This window comes from Carya illinoinensis, chromosome 14 (genome assembly GCF_018687715.1).
Source record: "Carya illinoinensis cultivar Pawnee chromosome 14, C.illinoinensisPawnee_v1, whole genome shotgun sequence".
In the NCBI taxonomy this organism is placed as follows: Eukaryota; Viridiplantae; Streptophyta; class Magnoliopsida; order Fagales; family Juglandaceae; genus Carya; species Carya illinoinensis.
In genome coordinates this window covers 890,777-913,576 of record NC_056765.1, presented here as the reverse complement: position 1 = coordinate 913,576, position 22,800 = coordinate 890,777, and the positions used below count along the sequence as shown (strand labels likewise).

Genomic DNA, 22,800 nt, shown 5'->3' with positions numbered 1-22,800 from the left:
TCTTACATTTTCAGTTTGTCGCCTAACTTTCAGGAATGTGCAAAAAAGTATGGTGTATACACGAAACAGCAAGCCTTAGAGCATCTTGAGACAAAGGTGTGATACTACTTTGAATTCAGTGTAGTTTACTTCATGATTTTGGCATTTTACTTCTTTGTTCAAACATAAGGTCTCTCATTTTGCTGACCATTATTGATGGTGTGGACATGACACTTGTCTGATATGATAATTGGCAATGCAATTGTTGGGTCAAATAATTCATGTTGTTTGATTACTGTTGAGTGTTCTTGGCTTGAAAATGGTTTTCTGTAGCTTTCATTGCAAATTCTATGAGATCAACTTATCATAAAAGACAGCTTGGTCTGTGGCAATGTAGACTCACTGGCTGAAATCTTTGGCCAGATTCTATTGCGTCTTTGTTGTTAGACGTCTGGTTTAGATTAGCTAAAGCTTTGAGTCTACTTGAGGAATTTTGATAATTTCATATGCATGGTTTTTTAATGAATTGAGAGAGAATCTCAAACTGTCAACAAAGTTAGAAGCTAACCATGGTGAAATTTTACTCGATAACTAAGCTTCACATAGAAGGAATGGTGACATTTTAATCATTATCTGAGCTTATAAATCTGTAATCGACCATCACTATTTTTATAGGTTTTCGTTGTTCTAATACTTTCAATGAGATACTTCTATGCTTTAGGGTCCATGGAGTCTTCTTAAAATTGCTGCTTCTCTGGTTTTGTCTAAGGTGTCCTGGTTTTATTTTGATTCTTGGTTTCTGAGTATCATGGGTAATTTATAATGAATCCATTTTTTTACACTCCAGTCCACTTCTAGCAACTCCAATGAAGCTTTCTCATGTTTATGGACTTGACTCTTGAGTACTCTCTCCCTCTCTCAAACTAAAATAAAAATTGGCAAATTCTTGATGTGTTCTTTAATGTTTATTGTTATCGTGTACGTCTCTGAAGCCCATATAATCTTGTTGTTGCAGGTGAAGAAGTCCACTTATTCTGGTGCTTCATCGGTGAAGGTCCTCTTTCTCTTATGTGCGTGTGCGTGTGTGCGTGTGCGTGCACGGGACTTTGTATTTGTTTTGGTACATGTGTGTATGGCACCTTTAAGGATGTACACATATATTTTACTACTGTATATTTATTTGTTTGTGTATGATAGATTTCTTGTCCATTTCAATCATTTTTTTTTTTTTGGTTTTGTTTTTGGTTTGACAATTGTAACTCTTAACTGCTCGTTGATTTTTTGGGATAGGAAGGTAGAGCTTTATCCATTCTGCGACATATATTTCTTGCCAACGTTCCAGTAAGTTTTTTTTCTTTTTCACATTTTCCAATTCGACACTTTTGATGGTTCATCATACTTCTTCTTCTTGTTTTCTTAATTTCTTCTAGGTGCGTCAGGATAATTTTCGTGCAAAATGTATATATGTTGCTGTAATGTTAAGACGCATGATAGATGCAGTGCTGAATAAGGACACAATGGATGACAAGGTGATTTGTTTCACTTCCAAACCTAAGTGAACTTTTTCTTTTGTATTTTTTTTTATAGGTAAAAGTTGAATTTTATCAAAGAATTTAAACTCTTAGTAAAAGGTAAATTTCTTTTGTTCGGAGTGGTAAGCATAGTTATTAGACTCTAACTAAGCCTGGTTTAGTAGTTTAACCAGTGGATCAGTGGTCTGAGCTGATGTCATAAAAATTACATTGTTTTATAGGATAAAAATTAAAAAATTAAATATCAATTTAATTATGACGAAATATATGAGAATGATAAGAATTCCTTCTGGATCTTATTATTTAATTGATTTTACCTATCAAAAGAAATATATGAGAATGATGAGAAACAAAGGAAAAGTAAATGTAAATGAAGTAATCCATGTAAGAGAATCAGATATGCATATAGATATGTGGTACAGTATGGATATATACAATTGCAGGGTGACAATTCTTTTTTTAGTGTACATATGAATCATTTTTTAAAGTTCAGGAAATTACAATAATTGCAAACGAAATGTCTTTTTTGTGTGGATCTGTTACTATGTGTACTAAAATATAGTGGAAATTATGAGATGTCCAAAGAATAGGAAAATCAACTTTTGATTGCGAGTGCTGTAATAGCTTACTAATTAAAAATCTAGCTCAATGATCATCAGGTATACTAAATTATTAATTGCCTTAAGGTTCAGTATTGGTCTATGCACTGAAAAATATCGAATTTAGTTTTCAGTTAAAAATTCAGCATTCACTTAGTTAAAACGCATTTGGCATAGGTGGGTCTTTCTAAACCAGGACAACTCTAGTAGTCAGATATTTATACTTCTTTTCATATATGGAATGGGACAAGCCAGATCCCTGAATGAATTTGTAATGAACTATTGCATTTCAAAGTCCTTATTTGGCAGTTTGGACAAAATGGAAATTGTGATGCTGGGGTATTGTGGGTAGATGGGCAATATTTTATTAATATATTAGTGCTTCAAACAGCGAAAGAGTCATCTTCTGCCTGGATGATAATCATTATGAGCCATACTTGGCATTTAGAGATCCAGGTCAAAGGAAACTTGTCTAAAACTGCATAAAGGTGGCATCGGTTGAGTTATTGATGTGAGGTGGATCTAGAAAAAAGGTTAGTGTTGACCCCAATCGGTCCAACTTCTAACTCGAGAACTGGCCTGGTCTGGTTCCAAGTCATCTGTTTGCCAATTCGATCAGCCTGTCTTGGGGACGTGTGATTACTGAAAAGCGGGCTTAGCTCAAGCCACAGAGCTTAAACAAGAGAAAGCATCTAAGCAGAAGGCAAAACAATTTTAACATCAAGCATGAGGTTCTACAATAAATCTATGAAGAATGAGAAGATGCATAATTATGCTGACTGAAAGCTGCATTTAAAGCTCATAGGAACTAATGCTTATTAAGATGTTGGAAACTCTAACAATTTGAAATTTTGTTTGTTACTTCTGTGGATTGTTTTACAAACACAATGGAACTTCCCCAGCAAATCCACTCTATCCGATTAAACTCTCAATTGCGGCTTTCCAAAAAACTTTTAACATTGAACTTCTCCATGTTGATATCTGTGTGATTGTGCTTTGGCTCACATGTCAAAGGGTTGCATTTGGGGCTGAGGCATGTCTTTGGTTGAAATCTTGCCATGTAAAAGTAAAAAATGCTGATACTGCCCAATCTTTTCAAATTAGGTACTTTGATATTTTATTCATCATCCCTGTCTGCTATTATATTTAACTGGTTTAGCATGGTAATGTAGGCTGATATATTTTTGTATGTTAGGTAGGAGTGTGAATAGATCCTAAAAGGTTTGTTTTCCTTGCTCTTGTAGGATTATGTGGGAAACAAACGGTTGGAATTATCTGGCCAGTTAATTTCTCTTCTCTTTGAGGTACCAGTTTTCAGATTCATATAAAGCTGGAATGTAATATACACCATTGGTCACCTTTTACCAATTTTTTCTTCTTTGTTTCTTACCTCTCTTGGTATATAGGATTTGTTCAAGTCGATGATTGAAGAAGTTAAGAAGAGGATGGACATGAATATGGCGAGACTAAGCAGGTCTAGCCGATTTGACCCGTTGCAAGTAAGTTTTTGAATTGTGCCAAAATCAAATATTTGTTTCTGATAAGCTGTAGTGCGATTAAAATTTTTAGATCAAATGTAACTGGCAATGCTACATGATCTCCATGAGGCTTAAATTTCATAATTTTTTTCATTTTAATTAAAAATTAGGTGAATTGTAAAGGAATACTGGGTGTCTTTATCTATTAGGGACAGTCCATGATGGAAAAGGATGCCTTGTCAAGATTGATGATGCATACCTCTTCACATAAAGCAACAGGTTGTGTTAGTAATTTAGGTAATCGGATGTGCTCAAGATCTCTTACTTGAGAAAAATCCAATATAATCAAATGCACTCAAGATCTCTTGTTTGAGAAACATCCAATATCAACATTCTAAATAATCTGCTATTTGCGTAAAAAATCCTTCCTGTTCTTAAGGAAAAATATTGAGAAACTCTCTTCATTAACCCATGTAGAATGGTCAGATATTCAGTCAAAACTAGTGTGATGAGTGTGAAAATTTTCTCTCCGTACGAGTGTGAAAAAACTTTCTACGTTAGTTTCATCGTCGAAGATGGTTTCTTAGTGATCTATACGTCGACAGTACTTCGTGATGAGTTTTATTAAAGAGTTTGTGATTGAAACTAAGTTATTTTCTGCAAAAAGAGAGGGCGGCTTGATCCGTATCTCTGAGAGAGGAAGGAGGTTCAAACAGGAGCTACTACTCGGACTGGGAACTGCACAGTGGCTAGGGGGAGCTTTGGAGGGATGTGCGTTAGATAAAAGGGAAGATTTTTATTTGGCAAAGAGGGAAGGCTACCGGAGTTTCATTGTACAGAGGTCCTCAAACAGTCGGGGCCGTTACGTGAAGGTGGCGGTTTACGGTGATGGGGGACGAAACATTGCCATCTTTATTCCTGAGGAAGAGGGTGGTCGGGGGTGGAGAAAACTGCGTGAGGCGTTGCGGGAAAGCCTACAGGTGGCAAGCAACAGCCATGGCAAGTCTGGAGATGCCCAGAAGAAACCAGGGGGTAAGATGGTGAAGTCCTACAAAGAAGCAGTTACAATGGAAGGAACGTATGAGACGTTTTCTGGTGTCGGAGAGGGTGCCGTGTCCAGAGAGAGAGAGGATGGAAGAGACGTGAGGGAGACGCTGGTTGTGGTATGTGATTTGCAGGTCCAAGTGAGGAAATTACAGGAGGAAGTGTCTTGGGTAAGAAAGGTGGTCGAGGCATATAAGGAAGGGGATGAAACGATGTGTTTAAGGCATAGCTTTTATAAGGGCCAAAATCACTTAAGGTGGGACGGAGAGGTAGTGGGTTGGGCTGGCTATAGGCCGAAGCCCATGGCCCATAGTTATCATACGGGCAGGGATAGAGTGGGAAGGCCAGCCTTTCGGGCTGGGCCTGGGCCTTATCATAAGAAGAGCCCGGCCCGCCAGGCATGGAAGGCACGGGTTAGGGGCAAGGACCCGGGTACGAAAGGCACGTACCCGACCTAGAAACCTCGCAGCGATGACAGCAAAGGCCGTCCGACCAACAGACGGCGCCGATGAAGTTACCGGAAGCGGAAGGCAACAGATCCGGTGCCGGCGATGGTGTCGAAGTTGTTTTGCTCACCCAGTTGTTATCGGCAGACCATGCTCCAGAACCTGTGGTGGTGCTCCCTCCACCTCCGAGTGGTGGTCCACCTAAGGCGACTGATCAGAACCTGTCGGCCTTTCAACAAACGCCGGCGAAACTGCCGACGGGAGGGGAAAACGATACAACGCAGCTGGGGAGTCAGATCTTGCCGACGGGACAAGGGGATTCAGATCCTTTGGTGCTAATATCGGGAGGCTGTCATTCTGTGGAGATGATACAGATCATGCCGACGGGACAAGGGGAAAAGGGTGGAGGCTAGCCGAGAAATTCAGGGGTGAACAGTGCCATCTTGGAGGTGGAAAATAGTGAGAACGGTGAAGTAGAAGACTCGGCCAGTGAATTGTTCCTATCAGATGAAGAGAGTTCACAGAGGTTATTACAGGGGTCAAATGATCATGGAGGGACAGAGGGACTTTAGGGTGCAGAATCCAATTCTCCTGAATTGTATGTACCCAGATTCAGCAAGCGTAACAGATTGGGTGTTCTAGACAGTAAATGACATTAAGGACATGGTGGGACTAAAGTGTGAAGGTTATGAAGAGCAATTCATGGCGTTACTTACCGCCATTGAAGTGAGTCATCAACAACAAAGGAAAACAGGGTCCAAGAAACAGCGAGAACTCAATAGGCTAACATGGCCGATCAATTCTGAAGGTAGCTCAAGCAGGGAGAGATCAAAAGGGAAAGGGCTAGCTTCTTCCAATAAATGAAACCAAAAATCATTTCTTGGAATGTCCGTGGCCTAAATGATGCCGGTAAGCGTCTTCAAGTAAGAAACTTATTGCGGAGATGGAAGGCGGACATTGTTTGTTTACAGGAGACGAAGTTGAAAACGGTCACTACAAACATTATACGGAGTATATGGAGCTGTGTTTATATTGATTGGGCATTTTTGGCAGCCAATGGGGCCTCGGGAGGTGTGTTATTGATGTGGGACCAACGGGTGGTGGAGAAATTGGAGGTGGCCGTGGGTTTGTTCACAGTAGCATGCTCGTTTAGGAGTGTGAGTGACAGGTTCAAGTGGGCTTTTGCAAGTATCTATGGTCCTAACATAGACAGGGACCGAAGACTATTGTGGGATGAACTAGCTGGTCTACATAGCTGGTGGGACCTTCCATGGTGTATTGGTGGTGATTTTAATGCTATAAGATTCACAAGCGAGTGCTTTGGAAATAGAAGAATGCGTCTTGCAATGTCTGAATTCTCGGAATGCATTTTTGAGCTGAACCTCGTGGATCTACCACTGGCAAGGGGTTTATATACGTGGGCTAATAATCAGACTTGATCTAGATTAGATAGATTTTTAATTTCCCCAGAGTGGGAAATCCACTTTCCCGAGGTGTGGCAAAAGAGACTGCCTCGTTTGTGCTCGGACCATTGGCCTATCATGCTGGATTGTGGGGGGATCCAAAGAAGGAGGCAGCACTTCAAGTTTGAAAACATGTGGCTGAAATCAGAAGGTTTTGTGGATAGGGTCGGACAGTGGTGGTCTTCATACCAGATCCAGGGTACCCCTAGTTTCATTTTTGTTGGAAAACTAAAGGCTCTAAAGCAAGATTTAAAACTATGGAATTTGCAATCTTTTGGTAATGTCGGGGAACTCAAGAAAATAAAGCTAAGGGAGATACAAGAACTAGAAAGGGTTCAAGAGTCAAGGCCATTGAATCCGGAGGAAGTAGCCCAAAAGCTAGCTTTGGTAGTAGAGCTCGAGAGGCTTATCCTATTAGAAGAGATCTCGTGGAGGCAAAAGTCTAGAGCGCTATGGTTGAAGGAAGGTGATCGTAGCACTAAGTTTTTCCACAGAGTAGCTAACTCCCACAGGAGATCCAACAACATTGAGACGCTGAAGATTGATGGGGCAGAGTGTAGGGATGAGCAGGTGATCAACAATCACGTGGTTCATTTTTTTGAACAACTTCTTACTGAACAGGAGGGGTGGAGACCAAAGCTAGAGGGTATGGTGTTCGAATCCATTGGGCCAATGGATGTTAGCCGTAAGGAGAGGCCGTTTGAAGAAGCAGAGATATTAGAAGTGATAAGGAAAATGACTAAAGACAAGGCCCCGGGTCTTGATGGTTTCTCTATGGGATTTTTCCAAACTTGTTGGGAGATTCTAAAGGATGATCTTATGAAGGTGTTCCAGGAGTTTCATTCGTATGGAAAGTTCGAGAAAAGCTTAAATGCAACTTTTCTAGCCTTGATTCCAAAAAGGGTGGGGGCAGAGGATATTAAGGAGTATAGGCCCATTAGCCTAGTCAATGGGGTCTATAAGATTCTATCCAAGGTACTTGCAAACCGACTTAGCGAGGCTGTAGGGAAGATAATTTCTAAGCCCCAAAATGCTTTTGTAAAGGATAGACAAATTTTAGATGCTGTGCTCATCGCTAATGAATGCCTGGACAATAGATTGAAGGCTGGCCCCCCAGGGATTATATGCAAGTTAGACATGGAGAAGGCGTATGATCATATTAATTGGGATTTCCTTATTGACATTTTGGGGAAGTGTGGCTTCGGGGAGAGATGGCGAGCATGGATCCGTTGGTGCATATCTACAGTAAAATTTTCAGTTCTTATAAATGGAAGCCCTACTGGATTTTTCAACAGTACTCGAGGCCTAAGACAAAGAGATCCGTTGTCTCCATTACTTTTTGTTATTGTGATGAAGGCTTTGAGCAGAATGATCGCAGCACTGGTGGCAAATGGACAGATGACTGGTTATTCGACTGGAACCCCAGGAGGGGGTAATATTAACATTTCTCATCTGTTGTTTGCAGATGACACCCTAATTTTTTGTGAGACGAATCAATCCCAGGTTCGAGTACTGAAGGCACTTCTTCTATGCTTTGAGGTAGTTTCAGGTTTGAAAGTGAATCTGGACAAATCAGAGATAGTGCCGATGGGTGGGGTTCAGCGCTTAAGACAATTGGCTAATACTCTAGGGTGTAAGATTGCTACTCTTCCCATGACATATCTTGGTCTTCCTTTGGGGGCTCCATCGAGAGCTGTTACGCTCTGGGACACAGTGATTGAGAAAGTCGAGTGATGCTTAGCAGGGTGGAAGAGAATGTACCTTTCTAAAGGGGGCCGGATTATGTTAATAAAGAGTACTCTTTCTAACCTCCCAACCTATTTCCTATCTTTGTTTCCCATTCCAGCAAGGGTAGCACTCCACATTGAGAAATTACAACGTGACTTCCTGTGGGGCGGAATAGGGGAGGAGTTCAAATATCATCTTGTCAGGTGGGAGCAGGTTTGTAGACCCATCTCGAGTGGCGGGTTGGGCATTAGAAAGCTAAAAACCTTTAATCAGGCGCTACTTGGCAAGTGGCTATGGAGATATCATAGAGAACCAGATGCTCTTTGGAAGGTGGTGATTGAAAGTACGGGGTGGTGCACTAAGGAAGTGCGAGGGGCTTATGGTGTGGGATTGTGGAAATATATCAGACAAGGATGGGGGGTTTTCTCTCAATACACTAGGTTTTGTCTAGGAGAAGGAAACATGATCAAATTTTGGTATGACACTTGGTGTGGTAATTGTGCACTTAAAGATTTATTTCCAACACTATTCGCAGTGGCAAGTGAGAAAGATAAATCAGTGGCGGAAGTCATGGTGGTAGTGGGGGAGCATATCTAGTGGAACGTCAGTTTTAGCAGGGCGGCACAAGATTGGGAAATGGACACTTTTGAAGCCTTTTTCAGTCTTTTGTATTCAACCAAACCAAGTAATCAGCTTATAGATTCGTTGTGGTGGATATCATCGGGAAAGGATTGTTTTCAGTCTGCGCTTTCTACAAGGCCCTAATACAAGGGCAACCCTCTCAGTTCCTATGGAAAAAGCTTTGGAAACACAAGGCGCCTCTCAAAGCGGCGTTTTTCGTGTGGACCGCTTCTTTGGGTAAGATCCTCGCAACGGATAATTTGAGAAAACGGAGGGTGATCATTATAGATTGGTGTTGTATGTGCAGGAAGGGGGGTGAATCCGTGGACCATCTATTATTACATTGTGAGGTAGCTAGAGGGTTATGGAATGAGGTTTTTCGTAGACTCGACTTGGGTTGGGTTATGCCAGATTCAGTAGTGGCGGCTATTGCTAGCTGCACAGGTTTGAGAGGCAATAACCAGATTAAGGCGATTTGGAAGATGATCCCAATATGCATTATGTGGTGCGTATGGAAGGAACGCAACGAACGGACTTTCGAGGACAAAGAGAGATCAATGGAGGAGCTGAAAGTTTTCTTTTTTAGAACTCTTTGTAATTGGGCTATTGCTATTAGTTTTAATGGCCAAAGCCTACATGATTTTCTTACGTCTGTGGATCCTACATAATCTAGGACATTCTTTGTACTGAACGTGGCATTTTGCCTATCCTTTTATTAATATACTCTTTTACTTCTCTCAAAAAAAAATATTCAGTCAAATATGCGTGTGTGCACATGTTACATACATGTGTGTCTGTACTGACCCATTAAAATCCAAAACTACATCTGGGCTTATACTCTAAAGGGATTAGTCAATAGTACAGCCTAAGCTCCTCGGAACCATTATAAAGGGCAATAACTTCTCCCTCACAAGCAATGCAGTATCACATTAACTACTCCCATATACTCAGTCAGGGATATTACAGAGAGAAAGAGAGGATTTTGTTAATGTGGTTGTTACATCTTTTCCTTAGACTATTTTAGCTTAAACAATAGCGTGTATTCCTGTATTGTTATGTAGGTGTCATCTGCATTGATTATGATTTCATGCCAGTACTTGCATCTTAGTTCCTGATTTCTACACTTGTCTCATCTTAGTTCTGTCTAAATGCTTTGGATATAAATCATCTTATTTCTATTTGGAATCAAGATCTCAGTTTTATAATTCCATCTTACAGCAAGTTTCTGAATTCTTCTTGGAACATTTTTTCTGATGTGTCCTTACTTATAAAAAAATTCTCGTGTCCTTTCTTTTTGTTACTTTTTTTTGGTGATATGCTGCGTAGTATGTTCGTGGAGACAGTATTTCTGCTGGCCTAGAGAGGACTCTTTCTACTGGTAACTTCAATGTCAAACGGTTCAGGATGGACAGGAAAGGCATGACACAGGTTGTTTATATCCCACATCTCCTTTTATATTCATTATTTTTTTTATGCCTGCTCTTTCCTATCTAGAGCAGGTGCAACAAACACTGCCCTTCTGTGCAACTGTACCATGTACTGTATGACCTATATGTGCTTGGTATATGTGTCAAATACTGTTTGTCATTAAAAAATAGAAAGCAATAAAATTGGTATTACTCTCAGATTTATATAGGATATGGCATGTAGTCCAGGGATATGTTGGGTACACGTAGGTGCAGTTTGGATTTCTTGTTATGTTCTGCAATAGGCATACCGGTGTTAACTTAAATTTTTATGGTCAAAGTAAATAAGAAATTAAACGGGAGCATCTTGGGCCAATGCTTTGTTTTCTCTTCTTTTGATTACATCCTCCTGAATAACATTGTTTAGTAACGCTCAGCACTTAATTGTCCAAGCATGTGAAGGATCAGATTTATTAGTTTTCTTCTTCAAGCTCTGTTTGGTTTTTGATGGAATTAGATTCCTTTGTGTCTTACTATTTTTGCTTTCTGTCTCCTTCTCTTTAAGTTTGAACGGTTGCAGAGAAAAAAAGAAGTTGACATTGTTTGGGTTCTACTAACATGTCAAGATACCTGCCACCATAGAGAAAGAACACACTTAAACTCATACTATGCTTAGAAGAAGTTTGAAATTTAGGCATTAGTCCTAAGTGCATTTCTTATTCATATTTTATTTATTCAAACCTTGCTGTGTTGTTTGATATATATTTTAGACAAGAATATACCACAGTAATGAGTGTGTGCATGACACATTCCTGCTGTATCTTGTCCTAAATTTTTATCCTAGCTTTTGTCTTATATCATATCGCATTTCATTTATATTTTTTTTTGTAGGCTATCACAAGTTTATTTAAATATCTTGGACTGAGAAAAATTATCTGGTTATAGGTGTTAGCTAGGCTATCCTTTATTGGGACTTTGGGACACATGACAAGAATCTCACCACAATTTGAGAAGTCCAGAAAAGTAAGTGGACCTCGAGCTTTGCAGCCTAGTCAGGTGAGCTTGACATTTTTGAGTTGACTTTAAAAGCATTCAGCACTAATTCATTATTGTGTGGTAGCAAAGGTTTTGCATCATAAATTGTTAGTTTACTGTAACTGTATATTTAAGCATTAATATGTCTCTGTGGTATTTCACTTTGTTACAGTGGGGCATGCTTTGCCCATGTGATACTCCTGAAGGTGAAGCTTGTGGACTGGTAAAAAACTTGGCCTTGATGACTCATGTCACAACTGATGAAGAGGAGCGCCCATTAATTTCTCTGGTATGTTTTTATTTGTGAAGATTTGCTGGAAAGTTTAATCATGTAAAATTTGTTTGCTAAAATCAACTCAGATGAATGTGATGGCTTTTCTACCAGTTTATTTTTTATTTTATTTTATTTATCGGTAATCAAAGTATTTTATTCATAAAAGTAGGCAAAGCCCAAGTACATAGGGAGAATACATGAGAAATACCTAACTAGAGTTTACAGCTGATAGTAAAAGGTCATGGACCCTTGGTCCGTTACAAACAATGGCCCCCACCCATGAGAACAATGTTTTAAAGAAAAAAACTTTCAGCTCCTCCATTGTGTTCTCACAGTTTTCAAAGCTTCTATCATTTCGTTCCTGCCATATACACCAACACATGTAAATAGGGACCATTTTCCAACTTGTTGTGACTTGTGAATTCCCTTGGAGACCTCTCCAGCTAGCTGGAAAATCCATCAATCTAAAAGGCATGACCCAGGATACGCCAATTCTTGTAAAAAAATAATCGCACAAAGTCCTTGCCACCTCCCAGTGTAGAAACAGATGGTATACTTATTCACTCTCTTTCTTACACTTGTAACACTAGTCCAACATCATCACCCAACATTTCCTTAAGTTATTTATGGCGAGAATTTTGCCCAATGCTGCTGTCCAAATGAAAAAGGCAGCTTTGGAAGGAGTTTTCATCTGCCAAATGCTCTTCCATGGAAATGTGTGCATGCTTGGACTCTTTAAAACTATGTGGCGTGATCTGACAGTGAATTTACCTTTCGTGGAAGGGCTCCAAATCATCCGATCCATGGTACCCTCGGTCATACGTACAGAATACAGTCCTGCATAGAACTCTATGATCTCTTCCAACTCCCAGTCTTGAATTGCCCTAATGAAATCAACATTCCATTGAAGGAAGGCCCTAGAAAAAAGCAAGTGGTCCGCTATTGCTACATCCTTCACTCGTGCAAGCCCATATATGGCAGGGAAAGTGTCTTGGAGACTTCATTTGCCACACTAGTTGTCATACCAAAATTTGACACGAGAGCCGTGATCCACTACAATATGTGTATGTCTCCGGAAGAACTCCCAACCCTTATGTATTTCCATATACCCACCCCATATGGGCCACGTACCTCATTAGAACAACAACCACCCCATGCCTCCCCCACCTGTGCATCTATTACAATCTTCCACAAGTCCCCCCGTTTTCACGTTGATACCGCCACAACCATTTACCTAATAGAGCTTGGTTGAATTTCATAAAGTTACGAATCCCTAGTCCACCCCCAGAGATTGGAGTACAAACGATTGACCACCAAATGGAACTTGAACTCATCTCCCAAACTACTCCACAAAAGTCGTGTTGTAGCTTCTCAATACGATTGGCAACCTTTGCTGATAGTGGGAGAAAAGACAAAAAATAGGTGGGTAAGTTGGAAAGAGTACTTTTAATCAAGGTGAGCCTACCACCTTTAGACAAATACAACCTCTTAAAAGATGCCAGTATGCGTACCACTTTCTCAATCACTACATTCCAAATCTGCTTTGATTTAAAGGGAGTACCCAAAGGTAAGCCAAGATGCTTCACAGGTAGAGAGATACCTTACATCCCAAGAGGGAGGCTAGAGCTGCTACTTTGGGAACAGTCCCCACCGGTACCAGTTCAAACTTTGAGAGGTTAAATTTCAAACCTGAGACAGCTTCAAAGCAGAGAAGTAGAGCCCCTACAGATTGGATATGCCCAAGATTTGCTCCACAGAAGATGAGAGTATCATCTGCAAGCAAGATGTGAGAAACATTAATAGAGCCATAATTACCATTCCGCACCGAAAAACCATTAAGAAACCTACCTTCCATAAGGCCCACAATCATCTTGCTGAGAGCTTCCATAACAAATAAAAAGAATAAGGGAGAGAGCAGATCCCCCTGTCTCAAGCCACACGAGGAGTCAAAAAAATCCACTAGTGAACCATTCACCAAAATAGAAAAGCGAACTATTGAGATGCAAAATTCTACCAAATTCAGCCATTTCTCACCAAAACCACATATTGGAAGTAGATAAAGTCAGAATTTCCAATTTACATGATCGTAGGCTTTTTTCATATCTAGTTTACAAAGTAACCCCGGTTCTCAAGATTTGAGTCGTCCATCCAACACTTCATTAGCAATTAAGACTGAATCCAGAATTTGTTTGCCTTTGCAAATGCATATTGCGGCTTCGAGATTAACTTTTCCATCATCATACTGTCCGTACTCAATCGGTTCGCTAGCACCTTGGATAGAATCTTATAAACCCCATTCACAAGGCTAATGGGACGATAGTCTCGAACATCCATTGATCCTGCCTTTTTGGGAATAAGTGCTAAAAAGGTAGTATTCAAGCTTTTTTCAAAACTAGCATTACTATGGAATTCGTGAAATACATGCCTAAGGTCGCCCTTTTAACAACTCCCAACAAGTTTGGAAAAAGCCCATTGTGAAACCACCAGGGCTTGGAGCCTTGTCACTAGCCATACTTTGAACGACTTTGCGTACTTCTTCAAAGGGCCTCTCAAGCCACCCTGCACACTGTGGATCTAGTACAGAAAAATTGTCAAACCACCTACTGTTGGTCTCTATGGTTGTTGTTTGGCTAATAGATGTTCATAATATTGTGCAATGTGATTGTTGATGATTAACTGATTTGAAGATGCTGCTCCATCTATCATCAACATATCAATAGCGTTGTTCCTCCAGTGCGAATTAGCCACCATATGGAAGAACTTTGTGCACTTGTCTCCTTCCTTGAGCCATACTACCCTTGATTTCTCTCTCCAAGAGATCTCTTTCATCAATATGACTCTTTCAAGTTCTGTAACTATTTGACTCTTGCGAGTTGTTTCGGATTCAGAAAGAGTTCTAGCCTCCTCTTCTCCCTCCAACCCCTGTAGCTCCTTTAGAAGGGAACGCCTTTGTAGAACTACATTGCCAAAGACTTGTTCATTCTATTGCTTCAAATCTTGTTTCAGCGCTTTTAGCTTTTTTGCCATTATGAAGCTTGGAGAGCCTCGGAAACCATAAGAAGACCACCATTGTTGTACCTTGTCTACAAAACCGTTAGATTTAAGTCACATATTTTCGAATTTGAAATACTTTCTGCCTCTTTGGATGCCTCCACACTCTAAAAGGATGGGGAAGTGATCTAAGCATACCCTAGGTAGTCTTCTTTGAGTTACCCCCAGAAAATGTAACTCCCACTTTGGAGTTAGCAAAAATCTATCAATTCTTGACTAGGATGGGATTTCACGAGTGTTGGACCAAGAGTACGACCCTCCCGTTAACGGAATATCCATAAGTGCCTGTTTTGAAATGAAGTCAGAAAAACCCCTCATAGTGGGTGTGATGTGGGACATACTTGATCTCTCACTCGGGAAACGAGAGACATTGAAGTCACCCCCTATGCAACTTGGTAACTCCCACCAACTAAGAAGTCTCGCCAGTTCTTCCCACAAAATCCTTATTTCCGCATCAATATTAGGGTTGTATACCTCTATAACAAAAAAAATATTAGGGCCGTAGACTCCTGCGAAAGCCCACTGGAAACCATTCTCAAAGGAGAATGCCACAGTGAATTCACCCACACAATCCTCTAACCTGTCCACCACCCTTTTATCAAACATAATAAGAACACCCCCGGATGCTCCTTTAGAAGGCAGATACAACCATCCAACATGATGTCCCCTCCACAAACTTCGAACTATTTTCCTTGTAATAAATTCTAGCTTTGTCTCCTGTAAGCAAATGATATTACCTTTCCACTGACGAAGTAAATTTCTGACTTGAAGCCGTTTGTTGTACTCATTCAGCTCCCTTACGTTCCAAGATATTACTTTTGGTTTCATATAGGATTTGTCGTTACCCGTCCCTTGATACACCTCCGGCTAGAGCTCCTCTCCCCCTTCATCATCATTCATAGCCCACGTTAGCCTTTTGAGTTCTCTTTCTCTTTTTTTGTCCAAATTAAGAGAAGGATCAGCTGTAGATTGTGCACCTCCAGCTTCAAGAGCTGTGAGTAACGCCAAAAATTCTTCTTCAAAACCCTCACATGTTATCCCCACACAATGCTTGATCTCTATGGCCTTCTGAATTACCCAATCTGACACCCTTGGATGAAACGAGTTCAATGGAGTAGCTTCTGCCCCCTCAACAGAGGACCTGCCCCTTCCGGCGTCCACCCACCTTTCAACCATCATCACCTCTCCCTTTGTAGCCTCGAAAACAACCAAAGCCCTGTCCAGTGTACCCTTCTCTGAGTTACCCAGGCCTCCCACACACTCTGAGTGGACAAAATGGGATTTCTTGGCAACCAGACCACTTTCTACTAGTTTTACGTGAAGCTGACACATAAACTGCCCATATAATCTTGAAGTGACCACTTAGATGTATGAATCATTTGTGCATGGCATGTTAATGCTTAATGATTTGTACATAGTATTCTGCATCTTTCAGTAATTACTGAGAACACCAAGCTCCTTCCAAAATCTTGCACTCTGTTTCCACTAGCACCCTCCAAAGGCTCGTTCTTTCATAATCATATAGCCATAGCCAAGAGTGCTCAATTGAAGAGAATTAAATTTCTTACCCCCTAAAACACCTTTTGCAACTGGCAAACACACCTCGAACCACTTCATTAGATGGAATTCTAAACCTGCCCCTATGCCTCCCCACAAAAAATGTCGCTATATCTTCTCTAAGCCGTTGGAAACACCTGCAGGGAGGGGGAGAAAGACATAATGGGTAGACAAGTTGGATATTGTACTCTTAATCAATCTACTTCTACCACCCTTCCATCTAGCCAAGCGGCATTCCATCTTCTCAATGATACCATCCCAAATAGATTTTGATTTGAAGGGAGCTTCCACATATTCCTATAATCCATGCAATTACTTGATTACTAGTTATGCTTCTATGATAAGATCCACCCTGGTGATATGGAGTTTACTCAAACTGAGTTTAATTGTTTTTATGTTGCCCATAGTTTTTATTCTTAATTAATGGTTGTGATAGTGCTACTGTTTGGGAGTTGAAGACTTGGAACTACTATCTGGAGAAGAGCTTCATGCGCCGAATTCCTTTTTAGTTATATTTAACGGGCTGATCCTTGGCAAGCATCGGAGGCCACAGGTATTGCTGTATTCCATCAAGAGGAGTATTTGTAAAGATTTGCTTCTCTCATACCTATAATATTTTAGTTCTTTTTTAGCATTTTGCTACAGTTATGAGAAAGTTACGGAGATCTGGCAAAATTGGCGAGTTCGTAAGTGTCTTTGTCAATGAGAAGCAGGTAAGTTCTTCTGAAACTGTCATTTTAGGGCAACGATACACCTACAACCCTCTTATAGCTCTTTTACAACTCATTTCATAATCAATCAATGCAAGCATGCCACTACATTGAAAATGAATTTCAATTTTATGAAACTACCCTTCAATTAGTATGGAGTTGTAGGTTTATCATTGTGTTGTCCTGTATTTCATCACAAGATGATATCTTTCATTCTTTAGAGGTGTAAAAAGTTTTATGTTTCAGATAGTGCTACATAACCAAAACATTGGTGAGAACTAAAACTTAGCCCAAAAAATTGGGCGAAAAAAAACTTTCCCACCTTGAAAACAGGCAACCAAGTGTAGTTCTTGTCATTGGTTAAAAAATTAGTTTGGCAAGGGATACTGCATTTTCAATTCTGAATGATCTGTTATGTGCAAATTAAATATTGTTTTCATATCAAATACCAATGGGCTTGAAATATTTCGATTATGTATGTTTAAGAGTATAGCAGCATTGATGTGCTATCTCACAGAGAAATGGATCCTTTTGCATTGACAGATTAAAAAGGTGGGATTGGAGTGGATTTGGGGTTTGTTTTGATATATATATGCCCCCAAATGGCATCCTATGCTATTCAAGAGCCACCAAAATGGCTGTTGATTAATGGATGTGAAAATATGGGAGAAACTTTTAATCCTGATGCTGAATACATTCAAACTGGTATAGAAGATCAATAACATCATTATAATGGATCCTTATATACCTATAAAAAAATACAATGAAAGTTTTACTTATTAAAAAAAAAAAAAAACGATGATTCTCTTCTTCTTATCTGTCCAAACACTGTAAGACATTCTTGGAACCGTTTTTCATTATTCATTTTGTAAATGAAAAATATCCATTGTAGCAACGTTTTGGTTCTGGTTATAATCTACTTTTGTTTTGCTTATAAAAAAAAATAATCTACTTTTGTTTTGCTGTTTTAACTGTGATCTGTCTTTATTGGCTTTTTAACAAATCCATTAGGTTACCTATATAATCTCAAGGGGGTGATTTTATGTATTTAATTACTTTTTTAATAAGATAACATTTTATTAATAGAAGTAAATAAGCATAGCTCAAGTACACAGGAGGTATACAAACAGCATACACCTAGTTACATAAGAAGGAGATAACATTTTATTTCATTACTTCCCTCTTCTACATTTTTTGGTGCCATTGCTTTTCCGGTACATAATCATAATTGAGGGGAACAAATGTTTTCAGCGCTGTGTTTACATTGCTTCTGATGGAGGAAGAGTTTGTCGTCCACTTGTCATTGCTGACAAGGGCATATCAAGGATCAAAGAACATCATATGAAAGAGTTGTTGGTAAGTGTGATGTATGCCTTGTTCTAAATAAAAGGATGAGTATCTCGAACCTGATTTTTTTTTTCTGTTTAGGATGGAGTTCGCACCTTTGATGATTTTTTACGAGATGGGTTGATTGAGTATCTTGATGTGAACGAGGAAAACAATGCTTTGGTTTGATACTTCTAAATAACTTTCAAACTCCTTCAGTGTTTTGTTGCTATACTTGATATACAATGTCTCTTATTGCATAATTTTCTGCTTCATAGATTGCTTTATATGAGGGGGAGGCAACACCAGAAAGCACACATATTGAAATAGAGCCTTTCACCATCTTAGGTGTTTGTGCTGGGCTTATTCCATTTCCTCATCATAATCAGTCACCCAGAAATACTTATCAGGTGTTTTTAATAACTAATTTATCCAAATGATCTCTTAAATTCTGCATTTCAATGTTACTTATCAAAAACAAATTCTGCATTTCAATGTACTAAAATCTTCCAATGTATTTTTAAATTTCTTCCTTTACATCTACAGTGTGCAATGGGGAAGCAAGCCATGGGGAATATTGCATATAACCAGGCAAGAAATTTATTCTTGTCTGTTGATTTTGAGTTTTAAATCACTTGTCATGTCAATTTTTTTGCCTTTTCAGCTGAGTCCAACTGGTCTTTCTTTTGCCTCTCGGCATGTTGTTGATTGTGAGATTAGCAAATTGTTTGTAAAGAAGTTACTGATGGAATTGTTGTTCTCTAAGCTATCACAATGCTATTTGTTCATGTATGTTGAATTGTTTAAATCATGACAAAATGCAAATATATATACGTACACATAGATATGAGCAGGCAGATTCATGTATTTGGATCTAATACATGTAACGTCTACTAGCTTTTTGTTTAACCATTTTAATTCAGTATGGTGAGGGTTCACAAGCATTCATTATCAATCCTATACTGCCTGTTCTAGTTCCATCTGACCTTGTTTGGCAGATCTTCTCAATTTATTTTATTATTTCAGTGATCATTTCACTTTCCTATGGAAATTTCTTATTTACTGATAAATAAATAAATAAATTCACTTTCCTATGGACTTTTCTGGGTCTTCAAGTTATAACGTTAGCAGATACATTGGTTTCTTGGTGGCATTGTTGTAACAACCCCTCATATGCCAAAGGCCTGTGGCCTGATTGGCATAACCCCCAACCTCCAAAATGGAGGTCTGGAGTTCGAAACCCCCCTCCCCCAAATGTATAAAAAAAAGAAACAACCCCTCATATTTTCTTTTTTGTCATTTCCCTTCTCTGGTCATGCATAGTTGCTCAGAGAGACACTTTTATAGTGGCAATTCTGTTTGGCGTATAACTAAAACAGCCTTAATCTCTTATGTGTAGTTGTCTCGGATGGACACCTTACTTTACCTACTGGTGTATCCTCAACGACCTCTGTTGACAACAAAGACAATTGAGCTGGTTGGTATGAATTCTTTTGGAGTATTTCAGACAATCATTGGCTATGAACTATTCACCTTTCTTTTAGGTTGGATATGATAAGCTTGGAGCAGGGCAGAATGCCACTGTTGCTGTGATGAGCTATAGTGGCTATGATATAGAGGATGCAATTGTCATGAACAAGTCATCTTTAGATCGTGGATTTGGTCGCTGTATCGTTATGAAAAGGTACGAGTCATTTCATTTAGTGATTGCTGAATTTATTGTCAAAATGTCACCTTGCATGTTTTTTTTATTGCCCAAGTAGTTATAATAGCTGCGGTTGCTTATTTCTGATGTTTCTCTAACAAACAGGTGCTCTGCCATTAGACAAAAGTATGAAAATAACACAGAGGACAGGATAATTAGACCCAATAGAGAGGGAGACGGTGCAGGAAGGATGCAGGTAATATCATTGTAACAAGTGTTGCTTCTTTGGAAGCCATATTATCTCTGCGAGTCCTTATTATACCATTCCTTATCATTTTGCTTTGATTATTTTCTTGTTATGATATTCTTTTAATGTTATACTTATCGGAAAAATTCCCTGTATACTTGGGCTTTTGCCTACTCTTTTGATCAATAAAAAATTTTGTTCGTTGGTAAGAAAAAATTATACTTATCGGAAAAATTATTCTATGAATACTTTTTTTATAAGTAAACGATTTTATTCATGAGAATAGACATAGCCCAAGTACAAATTTATTCTTTGAATACTTCCTGTATTTTCATCTCTTCTGATAGATTTGTACATATTAAGATCCTAGATGATGATGGGATTGCTGCACCTGGGGAAGTCATTCGGCCAGGGGACATTTATATCAATAAGGAGTCCCCCATCATTACAAGGGGGCCAATGGTTTCTCCAGCTGGACTACCAGATAGGTTAGTTATTCACTTCTGGGCAAAAGTTCTTGCTAGGTTTCTGCTAGCTTCAGGTTGCTTACTTTTGTTTTAAAATCCAGAGCATATAGGCCCAGTATACAAACATTCAAGGGATCTGAAGGAGAGTCTTGTGTGGTGGATCGAGTTGCTCTTTTTAACGAGAAGAACAATAATTTATGTATCAAGTTTTTAATCCGTCATACTCGTAGGCCAGAGGTAAAGGCTTCTAATTTATTCTGCCTATGGATGCTGCTGCAATCATCTTATATTCTTGGATGACCTCTTTCTTATGTATGTCCCCTCAGGTTGGTGACAAATTTAGTAGCAGACATGGGCAAAAAGGTGTTTGTGGCACCATTATCCAGCAGGAAGACTTCCCCTTTTCTGAACGTGGCATTTGCCCTGATTTAATTATGAATCCTCATGGCTTTCCTAGGTACCATCTGTGTTATATTTTTTTCCACCTTTTTCATCCTTTTTCTTGCTTCCAGGTTTCTCATTCTTGATTTTGCAGTCTCCTCTTCTTTAATAGCATTTGTGGTTCCTTGACAAACAAAAGAAAGAGCAATTAGAAGTTGAGTGGCAGAAAGCTGGGTAGTGTCATCTTTGATAAACTGAATTCCAAAGGTTGAATTTGAGGTGTAGTCACTATTGGAAAACTACAAGTTCAAAGTACATAATAATGGCCATGGGAACCTTGTTGTCTTTTTTTTTCCCCCTCCTGTGTGTGTTGAGAACAATGAAGTCTGATACCATTGTCCTTGTCACTTGGCATGCAAAGAAATGTGGGTATGCTGTGCTGTCTCTCTTTGCTTTTGTCGAGCAGAGGAAACAAATAACAAACTTTCTATTTGCAAAAGCTTTGGGAGTGATGGAAGCATATAAGCCTTCTTAAAGGGTTAACGGTTGTGCGGGCAGCTCTGCATAAGCTCTAGCAATAAATGTATTTGAACTGGGAATAATCACTTGCTTTTGTTTTTACTCTTACAAAGAATCCTTAGATACTACTTTTCTGTTGCTTATTTGCCATTCTTTTCTTCAGTTGTTTAAACATGCAACTTCTATATTTTTTCAAATTGGTAACATTGCAACCTCTCAAGATGTTAACTGTTTGATATTCTGTTGTCACCAGCCGAATGACTGTAGGTAAGATGATAGAGCTTCTTGGGGGTAAAGCTGGAGTTTCATGGGGTAGGTTTCGTTATGGCAGTGCCTTTGGGGAACCAAGTGGTCATGCAGATACGGTTGAAGCTCTAAGGTGCTTTCTCTCTCTTCAGTTTGGCATGCTGTTGTACTGTTTTCCGTAGCTCATTTTGCTGACTTTTGTTCTTGCTGTGGGTCAGTGAAGCCCTTGTGAATAAAGGTTTTAGCTACAATGGCAAGGACTTCCTTTATTCAGGTTTTTCTTCCCTGCCCTCCTAAAATTATTACACTGCAACATATGGTCATTTCGGAATCCTATTGAAATTACTCATTTTAATTCTTCTCACGGACCTTGGTTGGGTAGTGGGTTCAGAATCTTGAACTGTTGGGTGAAGTGAGCATGTTTTCAATTAAATTAGACCTGGAATTCTATATTTAATGCAGAAGGTACTATCATTTATATTAGTGGGATTTCCGTTAACAAGAGTAATCAATTTATGCAATCTTTTATATGACCAGATAGATATTTAAATGTCTTTTGACCTTTATGCAACAGAGACAGATGAAAATATTCCCTCATCTCAGATCCTATCCCACGCTACACGTGAGACATTTTTTTTTTTTCCTGCCACTATGAAAGTGGGTGATGATATTTCCTTCGTTACCTATACTGCAACTTACAAATAGCAGCATTTTTTAAAAATATTTTGCTTCACCTAATTGGCTAATTCCTTACATGAAATATGATCTTGGAATTGGATAACTATTGTGCGTTTGTATGCTCACACTTGCATATGAATTAAAACATACGGATTTCCCTTTTCTTATCCAGGTATCACAGGTTGCCCACTGCAAGCATATATTTTCATGGGGCCAATTTATTACCAAAAGTTAAAACATATGGTGAGAAACTGACCTTTCATTGTAATGTTCCCAACTCCAGTCTTACTTGCGAATTCTACCTTCTACTTAATTTTAGATGTTACTATGATTTACTTTCTTGTGGGGCTGGTCATGTTTCTAAAACA

General features: G+C 39.2%; 1 protein-coding gene across 9 annotated transcripts in view; it reads left to right on the top strand.

Moving 5' to 3' along the window:
* The window catches only part of LOC122294135 (DNA-directed RNA polymerase III subunit 2), a 32,903-nt gene that overhangs the window by 6,607 nt on the left and 3,496 nt on the right, over nt 1-22,800 (top strand). For 2 of the 9 annotated variants that reach the window (XM_043102623.1, XM_043102628.1), the window contains 25 exons: nt 34-96; nt 995-1,105; nt 1,270-1,320; nt 1,410-1,508; nt 3,355-3,414; nt 3,517-3,609; nt 10,217-10,318; nt 11,242-11,352; nt 11,504-11,620; nt 16,650-16,766; nt 16,846-16,926; nt 18,175-18,279; nt 18,352-18,432; nt 18,528-18,659; nt 18,796-18,840; nt 19,649-19,726; nt 19,794-19,933; nt 20,060-20,150; nt 20,505-20,629; nt 20,710-20,845; nt 20,935-21,065; nt 21,762-21,887; nt 21,973-22,028; nt 22,329-22,376; nt 22,605-22,675. In XM_043102623.1, the coding sequence (XP_042958557.1) occupies nt 34-96; nt 995-1,105; nt 1,270-1,320; nt 1,410-1,508; nt 3,355-3,414; nt 3,517-3,609; nt 10,217-10,318; nt 11,242-11,352; nt 11,504-11,620; nt 16,650-16,766; nt 16,846-16,926; nt 18,175-18,279; nt 18,352-18,432; nt 18,528-18,659; nt 18,796-18,840; nt 19,649-19,726; nt 19,794-19,933; nt 20,060-20,150; nt 20,505-20,629; nt 20,710-20,845; nt 20,935-21,065; nt 21,762-21,887; nt 21,973-22,028; nt 22,329-22,376; nt 22,605-22,675 (2,370 nt within the window). The remainder of the gene's footprint in view (nt 1-33; nt 97-994; nt 1,106-1,269; nt 1,321-1,409; nt 1,509-3,354; nt 3,415-3,516; nt 3,610-10,216; nt 10,319-11,241; nt 11,353-11,503; nt 11,621-16,649; nt 16,767-16,845; nt 16,927-18,174; nt 18,280-18,351; nt 18,433-18,527; nt 18,660-18,795; nt 18,841-19,648; nt 19,727-19,793; nt 19,934-20,059; nt 20,151-20,504; nt 20,630-20,709; nt 20,846-20,934; nt 21,066-21,761; nt 21,888-21,972; nt 22,029-22,328; nt 22,377-22,604; nt 22,676-22,800) is intronic. The other 7 variants (XM_043102625.1, XM_043102626.1, XR_006237533.1 and 4 more) reach the window with 7 other exon arrangements.